Below are 15324 nucleotides of genomic sequence, written 5' to 3'. Positions count from 1 at the left end.
CTCAACAGAAGACTAAATTTTTATTGACATTGTACTGTAATTTTCACTTTCCCACCCACACCTCCCCCACCCTCCATCCCTGACACCACTCAATCACATATAAGCATTGTCCACCACATCACATTCAGCTGACGACGATTAACACATGTTTATTGAAAGCTTCTACAAGTTAAATCATCGTATCTCTTATATGTTTTTAACTCAACTCCACTCAGATACCTTTAGGTAATTTTTTTCAGGATTACAACTATTGTGTACTCAATAAAGTAATTATCACTTTTGTATCCTTGTAATTTGTATCCTACCTTTATACTTAACTACGTAACTGAACACAACATTTCTTTAAAAACAAATAAAACTGCTTGTTTTGGTAATCAACAGATTGGAATATCAACTCTACAAATTCAATAAATACACTTTCAACCCAAAAACAAATTTGAACATTAAACAAAACATTTAACAGTACGATAGTATCCTGAAGTGCTGTTTCCCTATCACGATGCGTTAAAAACAGATTGATAACCCGACCTTTTTATTTTAAATTTAGCTTACCTTGAAAATAAAGGTAAGATTTAGAAGGAGTAGTTCAACAATTAACAACTTAATGGCAATTAGTCTTTAGCAGTAAATAAATATTTAATTGGAATTTTTAAAGGCATGTTAATTTTATTATATTCTTTTGATCATCGCAATGGCAAATAGCAATCAGGATATCATGAAATCTTTAATATGTCAAAGTAGCAACCCATAGCTAATATCCATGAAAAAATCAGCCAGTTAACACAGCCTTGACGGAATTACTGGGCACATACCATCAATATGACTTGGATAAGCCATATTTTATCAACAGCTTTTGCATAAACTTAATTTAAGTCTAAATTACTCCGGTATTCCACCAATTTAATTACGGAATAGGGATCGTACAATTAAATCATATAGCATACCTAAACTTGGGCAGTTAGGCATGAACATACTTTATTGGGTGTAATCTCAAAATTATTAGATATATCATTAAGTTAAATTAAAAACGTTATCAAAAAACAAGTCTTCGCAAATGAAAGCAGATTTTAAAACAAATCAAATCGGGTCAAATGAACTAGCTCAAGACTATCATACATTTCTGATTCTGAGGGCTTTCCGAGAAATAACTTAACTGAAATTTAATAATTTATCATATTTAAATAACAGCAGATGAACCCCACCATATAGTTATAAAGCGTGTCTTTGTCTGCTGTCATTCGATCCTCGCTCCTTCCGGATGTGATTTAATATAAATGGCCACATTTGCTAGGAAGATTGGGAATTTGAGCGAGGGTCGAGGAACAGGGACAAGAACGACAATAAAAAGGAACGAAGCCCAACCCGTTTACATGTCGAATAATGAAACCTATATTAGGAGCACCCTGTCAATATTTGTGTCACTAAAGCCTATCCAAAATCAAATTATAATGAATTAAAATAGTCTGAAAAAACGTCCATCCACAAATAATAAAAGTCAATCTGAAACTACGAAACACAAACACCATTTTCCGAAAATCACAAACAACTTCAATTGAAGACAGCGCACTTAAAAACCAACGTTAACCATATTCCTGTCTAAATTGTTCTGTTTAATTGAAATCTAAAATCCTGCTTGATCAATCTAATTTATTGTTTAAAAAATCACAAAGCACATTAAATTAAACCAAAATTCTATCATTGCATTGCAGTCGAAGCAAAGCCCTGAAAGTTGATTACTTGTGCCACCTCGATTTCACTGCCTTATTTATTGCTGCCCCTCTTTTGGACGATTCTTTAGTGATGACCCGCATCTGATTCTGAAATTGTTTGAAACCTTATTTTACTGATGATAAAATGTTATTCCTTTAAAAAATATCATGATATAATAATCAAAGATGATTTTACCACGGAGTTTGGAAAAGGAAACAGCCGCGGTAAATCATGGTTTTAGTATATTATTTAGTAAAACTAACAGCTAGCTTTGAATCCAGTTGCAGTCCAAGAAATTTTAAGAATATTAAGTGTATTTTAAACCAATAACTTGTTTAAATAACTAACCAATTCAACATCTGACGGCAATCGACACAAGAAATTTAAAAGTTCTTGGTTTTCTTCGTATTCTGGGTTTCTTAACTTGACAGTCAACTTATTAATACCTGGAAAGTGAAATCTATAATAATAATCTCAAGATGTGTGTCTGTGTGTCTGTGTGTCTGTGTGTCTGTGTGTCTGTGTGTCTGTGTGTCTGTGTGTCTGTGTGAGTTCATAGTTCATACTTTCCCACCATTTTAACTAGGAAAATGTAATGTGTGTTTTCGAATATTATAATAGGCGGGTTTATACTTTCGCATTTCAACTGCCATAGTGAAGTCCCGGCACGGGTTACACTAGTACAATGAAAAAAGTGATCTGTGGATTGCGATAAAAAAAGAAAATAGAAAAAAAGATGTAGAAATTTAAATTGTAATCACAGCGAAATTCGCGTCAAAAGTGATAAATTATTACGCTACAAAAAGTGCTTAAGTTATGCAATATGTTAATATTTACCCCAAGCTAAGACCAGCCACCGCAGGGGGAGGAAGTATAAAATCACAGTTCCGGATATGAGTACTGAAGCTGCCATGAACGAGAGAAAGGGAATAGTCCAATTAAAAACACTGAAACGAGGATTTGTTAGAACGAAATCATTTAATAATCTCAAATTATGAACAAATTAAAAACTAATCGTGATAGCCAGTTGGTGGACGGAATTTATGCTGGTTAATATTCGTCCACTACAACTGCAGCACCCCCCCCCCCCCCCCCCCCCCCAGCAGCACCCACCCCCAGCAGCAGCAGCCCCAGCAGCAGCAGCATACACCGTCTTTTCTAATAGACCATGTGACAACATCTCCCTGACCAGTCTGTAGACTACAGAACGGCTAACGAAACATCCTACGCGAAATGGCAAATATTGGAGGGTCATTGCACGCGACGGACGATGCAAGTGACAGCAGCACACGTGACGGGCGATGCACGTGACAGCAGCACGTGCCAGAGGGCAATAAATTAGGTGAAATAACGTACTTCTTGATACGCTCACAGTAGCTGGCCACCAAGTCCAGAGAGTTTTGGACAGTCTGACACACCCCCATCACCATCTTCATCTTGGCCGTGAGACTGAAGTCTTCTCCGTCCTCAATCTCGTCCTCTTTCGACACCTGTTCTTGCAGGTCAGCTGAAGTATTGAATTATTGAAATGTTGATAGCGAATGTGGAATCTTTGCAGAAAATCCTCAAGGATCATTTCAAATCATTTCAAATTTGGTAATATTTTAAGTATTTTGTTGAGAGTTAGACTTACCGTTCATAATCCACGTTTCGAAGCTTTTAAACCCGACCCAACGGGCTAAAAACTCGTAAATTATGACAAAAGCAGCGAACATTGGAACCATGTACAACTCGAACGAAACCACTACGAGTATGTACAACTGAAATTTTAAGAGTCAGTTCAAGCATACAACAGAATTTCATATTAAACATAATTAAAATCTCGCTTTCGCAGAGACCATTTCGGTGAAAGTTTCCTAAAATATTGCATTTCCTAAAATATTTCATTTCCAGTTCTAGCAGATGACTTACTGAGGGTACATGACATGTAGGGTACCCTCAGTAAGTCAACCACCGTCTACAATAGTCTGTTCAACGTGCAAAATAATATTAGAGAACCCAGTTAGAGAATATTTAGAAACAGGGAAAGAACTTACTAATAGTGCAATAGCTGATTTAGCCTTGTTTTCCCAATTGTAGATCCTCTGAGCCCACAGACCCAGGGAGAGAACTACTGTCGATAGCGCATACACTCTCTTAAAATTCTGCAGAAAGCATACGATTAGTCACGAGCTACACTGATTGATTAACAAACATTTATAGCTACACCTACATAAGTCGACTACATGATAAAAGACTTGCGGCCAACGCAAGGTGACAAGGTACACCCCTACATATCACGATCATCAAGCTATCATAAAAAGATAAACTTTTTGCGATGTCAATAATAAATTAAAATTAAAAGTTAAAACAAGTCTAATTGTAATTACGCCAACCTGCATAAAGAGATTTCGCTTGAACTTTGGTTCCTCGTAAAGAAGGTTTTCCTCGGCAGGAAGTAATGTTTTAATGGCTGCTCTGAGAGGATTGTAAATCAGCTCTGTCTCTAAGAATATCTCTCCAAATCCTACTCTTTCCAACTTCCTGTCTTTTAGCAAGCATCTGTAGGACAAAAGCTTGTTAAATCTGATTTGCAAATATCCTTGTAGGTACTTCAGAAATATTTAAATGTCACAGCCTAAGATTAAATAGACGGACTGAAGATGTTTTAATGAACTCTGGATCTGACATGACAGGAAATATTTTATAAGATTCCTTGTGGCCGTTAGTACCACGTGTTAGTAGCACGTGTTAGTACCACGTGTCAGTACCACGTGTTAGTAGTACCACGTGTTAGTAGCACATGTTAGTAGCACGTGTTAGTACCACGTGTTAGTATCACGTGTTAGTAGCACGTGTTAGTACCACGTGTCAGTACCACGTGTTAGTAGTACCACGTGTTAGTAGCACATGTTAGTAGCACGTGTTAGTACCACGTGTTAGTATCACGTGTTAGTACCACGTGTTAGTACCACGTGTTAGTACCACGTGTTAGTACCACGTGTTAGTAGCACGCGTTAGTACCACGTGTTAGTACCACGTGTTAGTAGCACGCGTTAATAGCACGCGTTAGTACCACGTGTTAGTACTACGTGTTAGTAGCACGTGTTAGTAGCACGTGTTAGTATCACGTGTTAGTAGCACGTGTTAGTAGCACGTGTTAGTACCACGTGTAAACTTACCTGTGTATGGTGTGAGCTTCCAATATAGGAAGTTTAACACAACCCAGAAAATTATACTTGTTCTTTTCTTCGTCGAAAACTCGTATATTCAACGTACTGTGTATGTCTTTAATATTGCTGAAATAGGAGATGTATCAGGGGCTGATTATTGGAGCAAAGGGATTACAAATCCCCGTTTAAAGTTTCCCGTTTTACTCCTGATTTCAGACATTACGAATTATAGTTACACAATTTGAGGTTTCTCGTTTCATTCCCGAGTTCAGACATAACGTGATTTAATTACACGATTTAAGCTATAAAATACTTACAATTTAAATTGCTTGTTCCACACAGGATCTTGGGTTTTGTAAAGGGTAGGAGTCCGTACTCGCGTGTTTTCTACTTCGATAAAACAAAACGGATCCGACGAACCTGCAATAATTTTCGTATTCAGTACAGAAATTTACCAACTTCGTCTCTAAAGTCTATAAATTCTCTGAAGTCTCTGAAGTCTCTGAAGTCTCTGAAGTCTCTGAAGTCTCAGCTAAAATACCTATACTCCACAATTCCATCGTATAATGACTTGTTCGCATCTAGGGAATATAACGAATATAGCCCATTCTAAGCCTCCCAGAGGTAATTAGTGTTATAAATGTAATTAGTGTAATTAGTGTAATCCTACCTATGATGGTATCTGCTTCAGGTAGATCAATGCACTTGATTATTTTAACGATAAGAACCCCAACATCCTCAACATCTTCCCACTTGTAGGTCAGGTAATTCAGCGGGTTGTAGGACATTGCCTGAACAAACGGTAACATCAGTGCTCCTTCGTAATAATGTTAACTCACAAGTAGAAACATAAAATGTCATGATAACTGAACTCGTGAAGACTAATAGTTTATATATAGTATATATAGTATTATATAGTTTAATATATATTATATAAGTTAACGTACATAAGTTTTCCTGATGTCGATTAGATCGTCAGGTGAAATCTCACAACTGGAGTCAGCTGAACTCTCGTCAATCCGAGACAAGTTGAAAATGCAGACTAATCTACCACCGTTCTTCTCCAGTTCAAGCTCTTTTTTGTACGTCTTACTCTCCTCGAACTCTACTATGTCAACTTCGATACTGAGAAAGAGGAGGTTTCGGTTAAATTTAAACAATTTTAATCCCTGCGAGGAGTGCTGAATACGGGGAAAGAAAACATCATTACATGTGCAGCTAAACGAGAAAGAATATTTAAAGACGTACAGCATCCGACTTGTTGATTTATAAACCATGATAACACCGATTTGAAGAACAAAACAGATATTAACGATCATAGTTAGGATAGAAGCAGTATCCAAGAAAACCGACCCTGCAGTACTGCCGGAATTAAGATAGAGTATAAAGAAGTCACTAAAGAAGTCACTAAAGAAGTCACTAAAGAAGTCACTAACCTGCCGATGAAATTGTCTGAGAAACCAAACTCCTCGTAATCGTAAACTGATATCTCTAGGATACTGCTGCTGTCACTGTAAACTCTGATCTCGAACCTTTCTTTCCATACCGGATCCAGTGTCCGGCGTAACACCTGCAAATAGACAATTAATGTTGATATAACAAATAGCTTGACCATAACATAACTGCCAGTTATCAAGAGCTTTTTGATGATAAATACTTTCAGTATAAATTTAACTTATAATTATACAAAATTTAATTAAACACACATATTTGCCAAAACTTCCAAACTGATGAACAACTTGTCTAAAATATCAAGAATAGTGAGAATACGCTCCTCTAAAAATAGTTTGGTTTGGTTTGGTTTAGAAATAGTTACCAAGGTAACCTACCTTGCTCTTATGTTTCTGATGCCCCAGTTTGAACTTGCAGTAGGGGTCGCTACTACCATCCTTGTTCATGGGTCGCAGGTTAGAGGCCTCTACCAGGGTGATGGATAGGATCCCTGTAAGGTGTTTCTCTTGGAAGGGGGAGGTAGATCTGGGCACTTCTCGCTCATCCATCTGGTGTTAAGTTTGAGGTGAGATTTAACAGGCGTCATCTAATCAGCAGATGTTGAGATATTCTTATCACTATTCAGCGTAATCAGCGTTCCAGGATGCAGATTACACGTGCAGATTACACGTGCTACTACACGTGCTACTACACGTGCTACTACACGTGCAGATTACACGTGCTACTACACGTGCTACTACACGTGCAGATTACACGTGCTACTACACGTGCAGATTACACGTGCTACTACACGTTCAGATTACACGTGCATATTACACGTGCAGATAACACGTGCTACTACACGTGCTATTAGCTCAGCAGCACACGCTTTTATAACAGGTTTTTAAAATGAAAGTGATAATAAACAGTAAACACGTGTATAAAACAATGACGTATCAAACAGACTAGACGGTTAATGGTGATATACAGGGTGTTTCAAGACTCGTGTCCAAATTTTGAAAGGCCCTTAAAATCTAACAAATAGGTCAAACAGTTCGATTTCTGTTTTAAATTATAGATAAATTATTACATTTCAAAATAAATATCAAAATTAACCCAAATATTTCATCAACTTTCCGAACCAAGTCCCCTTCCGGCATAACAGGTTTGGAACCCTCAAATCATATTTCTATTGCACGTTTTACCATCATGTCAAGTTTTAACTTTTTAGCCTCCCTTCTGATGCTGTTTTTTGGCTGTTCTACTGTTTTTGGGACTTTAACTGAATAAACACGATCTATAAGATAACCCCTAAAAAGAAATCAGCCGGATCCAGGTCAGGGGTGTAAGGAGGCCAGCTGAAGTCTGCTTTTCCTGACATCAGTATTTTTCCAAAATGCTCCTTCAGCCAACCCAAACTTTTTTGAGAGTAGTGAGGAGGGGTCTGTCTTATTGGAAAATACAGGAATTATGTTTTTTTTCTTTTGAGGACTCGGATAACTTTCCCACGCAACATGGCGATATCATTTGACGTCCTTATCGTGCCTGCCTTCTCATCTTTATTCTCGAAAAAGTGGGATCCGAATACACCATGGTTCCTGAGACCCATCTAAACAGTCACCTTTTCCCTGGTCTTTGGACCTTCCACAGTTTCAAATTTCTTCACCTTTCGTTGAATAGTCTTGGGATGAATTTTCCTGCCTGATTTTCCGTATTTCTTCGAAAGTGCACTCCTAGCAGCCGTCCAACTGCTTCCGTTCACACAGAGAAGCTTGACGATGTCTACTCTCTTCACGTTTGATAGGGCAAATTTTGAAATTTTCTTCGAAAAATTTCAAAAGATTGCAAAATTATGAAAAAATGGGTTTTGACACAATTTTGCAAGAAATAACTAAAATGTAAGACCTAACAAGCATTCCCAACCCGATTTCATTTAATTTGCTCCTTCATAAAATAGAAAAATTATAATTTCAAATTTGGACACGAGTCTTGAAACACCCTGTACAATGTTCTGTTCGAAAGGCTCTCTAGTATATATATATTAGTGGAAACATTCTGTGATAAATTTGCGATAATCAGACTATTTGGGCAGTATAAAATGGCTAAGACTAAACATTGTATTATTCTAAGATGCAAAATCAGACTCTATACATGTATATCATGTGTATAATGTATATGACGTGCACACGAAGCAAACGATCCTTCCCAAATACACAAAATAACAGTTGGCCCCTGGAATCTTAGTGTACGTTCTATCAGCAACCAATGTTTGCATAACGCGATCTTAAACATATTAAAAATATGTTTAAAACATGTTAAAAGCTGCGGGTCCCAGTTAGTCTGTCATGTACTGTAGCCTAACGGTTAATATGCTGTTTAACCTTATCCATTACCCCAACTCTTACCCCTTACCCCAACTCTTACCCCTTACCCTAAATCTTACCCCTTACCCCAACTCTTACCCCTTACCCCAAATCTTACCACTTACCCTAAATCTTAACCCTTACCCCAACTCTTACCACTTACCCCGACTCTTACCCCTTACCCCAACTCTCCCTTACCCTAAATCTTACCCCTTACCCCAACTCTTACCCCTTACCCCAAATCTTACCCCTTACCCCAAATCTTACCCCTTACCCCAACTCTTACCCCTTACCCCAACTCTTACCCCTTACCCCAACTATTACCCCTTACCCCGACTTTTACCCCTTACCCCAACTCTTGCCCCTTACCCTAAATCTTACCCCTTACCCCAAATCTTACCCCTTACCCCAACTCTTACCCCTTACCCCAAATCTTACCCCTTACCCCAACTCTTACCCCTTACCCTAAATCTTACCCCTTACCCCAACTCTTACCCCTTACCCCAAATCTTACCCCTTACCCCAAATCTTACCCCTTACCCCAACTCTTACCCCTTACCCCAACTGTTACCCCTTACCCTAAATCTTACCTCTTACCCCAACTCTTACCATTTACCCCAACTCTTACCCCTTACCCTAAATCTTACCCCTTACGCCAAATCTTACCCCTTACCCCGACTCTCTTACCCCTTACCCTAAATCTTACCCCTTACGCCAAATCTTACCCCTTACCCCCGACTCGTACCCCTTACCCCAAATCTTACCCCTTACCCCAACTCTTACCCCTTACCCCAACTCTTACCCCTTACCCCAACTCTTACCCCTTACCCCAAACATAGCATTAAACCTTACTCCTGGACTCGGAAGGCGAAGGGAATTGACTGATAAAACACACCACCAAACCAAACGCTGCAACCTAAAGATAAAACAATCCAAACCGGCAACTCTCAATACACAATACGTGTTTTACTGTCTAGCCACACACACACACACTGCACTTTAATACTCAAACAAAAGGCACCACCAACCCCCACTCCCTGCATGCAACACAACCAGTACACAACCAGTAGTCATGACAACCAGTTCTCAGTAGTCTCGCTTACTTTCCACATACTTTGAACCGTCTCACTCATGTCATGCAGTCTGGTCGACATCTGGTAAATAGTATTGGAAATGCAGTTTTAACTATTTGGACTAAACATAAGACAAAGAGCGAACTGAGAGAGACACCTGATAGTACACACCGGAATAGAACTGCTAGGTTGTGCGCGGCTAACAGAGTATAAATACTGTAGAAACGCGCAAGGATTAGTACCCGCACATGAAAAACATTATACGGTTAATGAATACTATAGAGCTAATGAACGGGTGTACATTGTGTTATATAAACTATACATTGTGTACATTGTGATATATAAACTATACATTGTGTTATATAAACTACTCTGTAGTAGTGGGTATATACTATATAGTAGCAGGTATAGTATATATACTATACAGTATGTACACTCTACAGTATACAGAGACATGATATAATATATTCCGGCAGAGTACTTAAATTATAATGTAAAAGTAGAAAGTAAAAGTAAAAATATGTAGAGACATTCTTTAAAATACTGGTACGTACACCATGTGTACTGTAATCAATTAGTTCAGTCAAAACTATTGTGGAGTACTATAATTAGCAGTTAACTAGTGCAGTGTACTATAAATTATAATTATTAATTAACTGTGTATTACATGTAACTAGTGTGCACGGTACTATAATTAACTAAAAAGTAAGGGGGCTGGGTCCACAACAAATTGCACAAGAATTACACAGTAATTACAACACACGGTACAGTATGGCTCACTTTTCTCCGCTTGATTTGTGTGGTTATGCAGCCGGCACTTTCGCCCGGAGAGCCACTTTCGCTTCCATACTCCGACTCCGACTGCTAGAGGAGGGTAGGACACGGTTCAAGCCACAAATTCTAGTTTCGTACACTCAAAATAAGTGAAAACAAAAATAAAGTATTCAACAAACAATGCACTAGACAGGACTCTTTATGGTAAAAGTAAAATCCAACAAACAATGCACTAGACAGGACTCTTTATGGTAAAAGTAAAATCCAACAAACAATGCACTAGACGTGACTCTTTATGGTAAAAGTAAAATCCAACAAACAATGCACTAGACGTGACTCTTTATGGCAGATTATTGTTTGGTTATTTATTATTTATAACCAACTATACAACCACAACTTTCTTTACACGACTTACTTTACATTTTAGGCTTTAATTGCAATTAAGTGAGGCGTGGCAAAGGCTTTGCGCTGATTACCAGCGGACAGCAATTTAAATTGCTCCTTTTATCGTATTTTAAAACGAGTTTTAAGTGCAAAACAAATCAAGAAAAGTAAAAATGCCTCTTAACTCTTAAGTCTTATACTTAGTCTTAGCAGGAATGTCTAATTGCTGTCAGACTATCCAACTGCTATAATTATTAACTAAGTATTCACAAATAAGTTGGGATCATGCAATTCACAGGCAGAAAGATCATTAAATAGATCATCTAATTAACTTAATTAATTTGTGTAATTTATGCTTTTAACCATGCTGAAATTATAAGCGATGCTTTAAAAGAAAGCGGCAGAGTATTCAAGCAAAGAAAACATTAAGACGAGGCAAGATATTGTAAATCGTGCGGAACCGTGCGGAACCGTGCGGAACCGTGCGGAACCGTGCAGCAACCGCATTATTTTTTCAAGTAATTCTAAGGGCACATGCAGATTTCAGGGTAGTATTCGGTTATTTTAAGTTATTCCATAGTTACAGCTAGTGATGGTTACCATGGTGATGGTTACCATGGTGATGCACAATGCACATGCAGGGTAGTATTAGTTTATTGATTCGCCGAGCTGAGCAGCCCTTACTTTCAGAGATCTGCAGTCGACAGGGCTCAATTTAGGAGAACCAGGGCCCAATTTAGGGGAATTGGTGCCCAATTCGTTAATCGGCGGAGCATCGTGTAAGTTTAACGGAGGTTTATCCTGTGTGCAGTGAACTGTGTTAAAAACCCGACATAAACATTCGCTACGTACATTGAACAGTGTTTCAACACATTCGCTACGTACATTGAACAGTGTTTCAGCACAGAATCAGGAGTATCAACAGTGTTTCAACACAGAATCAGGAGTATCAACAGTGTTTCAACACAGAATCAGGAGTATCAACAGTGTTTCAACACAGAATCAGGAGTATCAACAGTGTTTCAACACAGAATCAGGAGTATCAACAGTGTTTCAACACAGAATCAGGAGTATCAACAATGGTACGTACAGTGCTGGAGGTGAACCAAAACTTCAACATAAACAAAACAGTCAACAATAATAGCAAGAAACATAAACAGCTACTACACAGTAAATATTGGCTATGTTAATGAAGCCAGAGACGACAAAAGGAGTACAACATGAACTGTAGTCACTCTACATTACGACCCCCTTGAATGATGTACTGACACTGACTAAGATCAGCTAGATTCATATTATCCATCACGAGATATGCAGAAGACAATGAACATCTAGCGGCAACCAGTAAGATTTATAGTTTATATTGTAGTGTTAATTTCTTGTCGACCCGGAGAAAATAAGATTAATAAGAGAGGCTTTAACGTGATGATTACATCGGTAGTGGCACAGCAGCAGCTGAGAGATTAATACACTATTAGACTTGTAACATGTAGCTGAGAATCTGGTTACATTGCGAAACAAGCCTCGTACGTGTGGGCTGGTAACATCAAGACATCTGGCACAATGCCATCAAGACATCTGGCACAATGCCATCAAGACATCTGGCACAATGCCATCACGACATCTGGCACAATGCCATCACGACATCTGGCACAATGCCATCAAGACATCTGGCACAATGCCATCAAGACATCTGGCACAATTCCATCAAGACATCTGGCACAATGCCATCAAGACATCTGGCACAATGCCATCAAGACATCTGGCACAATGCCATCACGACATCTGGCACAATGCCATCAAGACATCTGGCACAATGCCATCAAGACATCTGGTACAGAATTAGTTATTAGTTGCCAGATTTTGTGTTCGAGTTGGGAAACTAATAAAAAGTAGTTAAATAATAACTACGGTTGCACGCACACGGGCTTCAAAAAGCAGGTAATAAAGGTAATTTATAATGCTCAGATGAAATGTTCAATGCTCAGATGGAATGTTCAGTTTCAGACGGAATGCATTCAAAATTGGAAGTAGATTTCTGCTGTGCCCTGCTGTGGGGAGCCACTCATGTAGTATAAGTCCAAACATTGGAAGATACCGTCCAAGAGGACAAATAATGCCGATAAAAAGCGATCATTTGATAGTGATCTGACGTTAAAGTGCAATATGGGTTCTGTGCCCTCTATATAATATAATTGTGCATCGAAATAATCCAATTAATATCATGAAGGATGGCATATTTCGATTAAAAGGTGCAATTTTAATCGCGAAAATATTGCAATTTGTGATTAAAACTTTGTAAGGCTTCATTGTAATGAGTCTGACGTTCATTATTTGATTGACTCGGACTTCACAATGGTTTCAGGCAATTTTAGTGACAATAATAAAGCTTCCATTGCCACTGTTACTCACGAGCCAAACGAACAACACAACATATATACTCATCACATCTACGAGCTAAAAGCTGTCATTATGTAATTATGAGCAGTGATTATGCAATTATGTGAATTACCCAACAATTAGTGCCCAGTAAATATGTGCTAACAATGTTTACCTTCTGGTCGCCCCCCAGGAACCTATGGACCATGTTGTCGTACGCTGTCGGTTTTCTGACCAGTTTCTTGAGTGCTGGCGGCGTTATTGGGGGACTGCTTGATATGCTAGCCTCTTGGACCTGCACAGCAGTAGCCATAGCAACCCACGTATAGCAATAATATAGCAACATTTAAATGCAAACATTTAGCAGTTCTACATAGTGTACTAGCTGTGTAGCAGCATTCAATAGACTAATAATTATAGATTAAGTACTGGTATGGAGATAAAAGAACACTCTGGAGATAAAGGAACACTCTGTCAGCGCACACAGGAGCGACAGGCTACAGTTAACAGTAGCTGAGTTTCGAGAAACACTCACTGAGTGCTACTCAGAAACACTCACTGATCACTGATTCGATCAGTACTTACGTCTGGAGGCGGAGTATGGCTCAGGTCTGAGGAAATGTGAATGGAGAATTTAATACTGCCCAGATCCTCTGTACCACTGTCGTCCGTTAATTCTTCTGCAAATGTCTGGTAGCTGAAATTACGTACTTTAGTACAAAAAATTAAGAGAGCCTTGTTCTTGCTTTACTGCCCAGGGCTAAGAAATAACACAATTATATCTCAGCTCACTTGCTCTTACACCTAGTGTAGACATAGTTACCATAGTTACCATAGTTACCATAGTTACTAATAGTTTGTATACTATAACTTACTCGTCTAGAGGAAAAAATGATAGCTTCATTTCGTAGTAACCAATCAGATCATCCCTGAACCCTCTGTCGTAGTCCATCACCTGAAACATGATCCTCAGTGTTACTTCAGCTAAGTGGCATAATATCACTGAATAAAGATGTTGGGAATGAAACGCAATTGTATTTATAAGCATAATAAAAACTGAATGAAAGGGTAGATTGAAGAAATTTAGTAAATATGAGTGGTTGCTTTATGTTTCATTTTTGGGTAAATGCTATTGCATTGTATTATATTGGCACTGCAGTGTAAAACCCTCACCTTAAATCTGATTGTTTCATCGAGGGTCTCTACAACAAAACTGAATTTCTCTTCCCACAGAGGATTGAGATTCTTTGGACAGACTTTCGTTCTAGCCCTCTGTAACCCTACTTTTATCTTACAGTATGGATCACTTAGTCCTGAAGGAAAAGTATGTACTTGTTTGATTTTGAGCATAATACAAATTACATTCTCAAATGTGCATCAGAAAAGGTTGAAAAGTGACCAATTTGGTCACATCATTTGCTTGCAATGGAGAGGCTTAAATCATAAATATGAGGCTTAAATTAAATCATAAATATGAGGCTTAAATTATGAATATGAGGAGTAATTGTGAGGCTTTAATTTGAGGAGGCTTAACTATGAGGCAAATTTTACTGATATGAGTAAAACATGGTAAACCATGGTAAACAGGCACGATGCACATTAAGACATAAATTAATGACAATGATTTAAAGACAATCGATCACGGGAACACAATCACATTCATCATAAAAAAAAACAGGGAGTAACAATCACATTCATCACACAATACAGTGATACATTTATCACATTAATTGAGATCACGGTGAAAATACAAAGCTTACTATCGGCAGCATTTGACCAAGGCATGGGCGAGCCTACTCCTAAAAGTGGGGGTAACAATTCAAGAAAACTACACAATTTATGAGACATGAGCAAATAACACAATTCATGAGACATTTGCAACATTTCCTGGGAATTTGAGTATTTCCCACACCAAAAAAAAACTTCATGAGATTTCGCTGCAAAAAAACCCTTCACATGGAGAACACGATGAAATGGTTGGATAAGAAGGGGGTGCCACTGACCTAATTATCTCGTCTGAATGTCAATTAAAACAATGTATTGTTTGCAAGTCAATGT

At 38.3% G+C, this 15324-nt stretch overlaps 1 protein-coding gene across 21 annotated transcripts in view; it reads right to left on the bottom strand.

Annotated features, from left to right (window-relative positions):
- Window positions 1–369: 369 nt before the first annotated feature.
- LOC134814998 (multiple C2 and transmembrane domain-containing protein 1-like) overlaps window positions 370–15324 on the bottom strand; it is a 61950-nt gene continuing 46995 nt past the window's right edge. For 4 of the 21 annotated variants that reach the window (XM_063823422.1, XM_063823423.1, XM_063823425.1 and 1 more), the window contains 16 exons: window positions 14440–14579; window positions 14142–14221; window positions 13852–13963; window positions 6692–6862; window positions 6299–6432; window positions 5810–5987; window positions 5533–5653; window positions 5180–5282; window positions 4872–4988; window positions 4086–4251; window positions 3747–3854; window positions 3344–3470; window positions 3067–3217; window positions 2548–2657; window positions 2059–2156; window positions 370–1817 (listed from right to left, as the gene is read on the bottom strand). In XM_063823422.1, coding sequence (XP_063679492.1) covers window positions 1734–1817; window positions 2059–2156; window positions 2548–2657; window positions 3067–3217; window positions 3344–3470; window positions 3747–3854; window positions 4086–4251; window positions 4872–4988; window positions 5180–5282; window positions 5533–5653; window positions 5810–5987; window positions 6299–6432; window positions 6692–6862; window positions 13852–13963; window positions 14142–14218 — 1857 coding nt within the window. In that variant the 5' untranslated portion in view covers window positions 14219–14221; window positions 14440–14579 and the 3' untranslated portion in view covers window positions 370–1733. Of the gene's footprint in view, window positions 1818–2058; window positions 2157–2547; window positions 2658–3066; window positions 3218–3343; window positions 3471–3746; window positions 3855–4085; window positions 4252–4871; window positions 4989–5179; window positions 5283–5532; window positions 5654–5809; window positions 5988–6298; window positions 6433–6691; window positions 6863–10509; window positions 10594–11571; window positions 11689–13441; window positions 13562–13851; window positions 13964–14141; window positions 14222–14439; window positions 14580–15026; window positions 15241–15324 lie in introns of those variants that run through there. The other 17 variants (XM_063823407.1, XM_063823408.1, XM_063823427.1 and 14 more) reach the window with 10 other exon arrangements.

The sequence above is a fragment of the Bolinopsis microptera genome, chromosome 5, assembly GCF_026151205.1.
Source record: "Bolinopsis microptera isolate Bmic1 chromosome 5, MBARI_Bmic_1.0, whole genome shotgun sequence".
In the NCBI taxonomy this organism is placed as follows: domain Eukaryota; kingdom Metazoa; phylum Ctenophora; class Tentaculata; order Lobata; family Bolinopsidae; genus Bolinopsis; species Bolinopsis microptera.
This window is presented reverse-complemented; position numbering and strand designations above follow the sequence as displayed.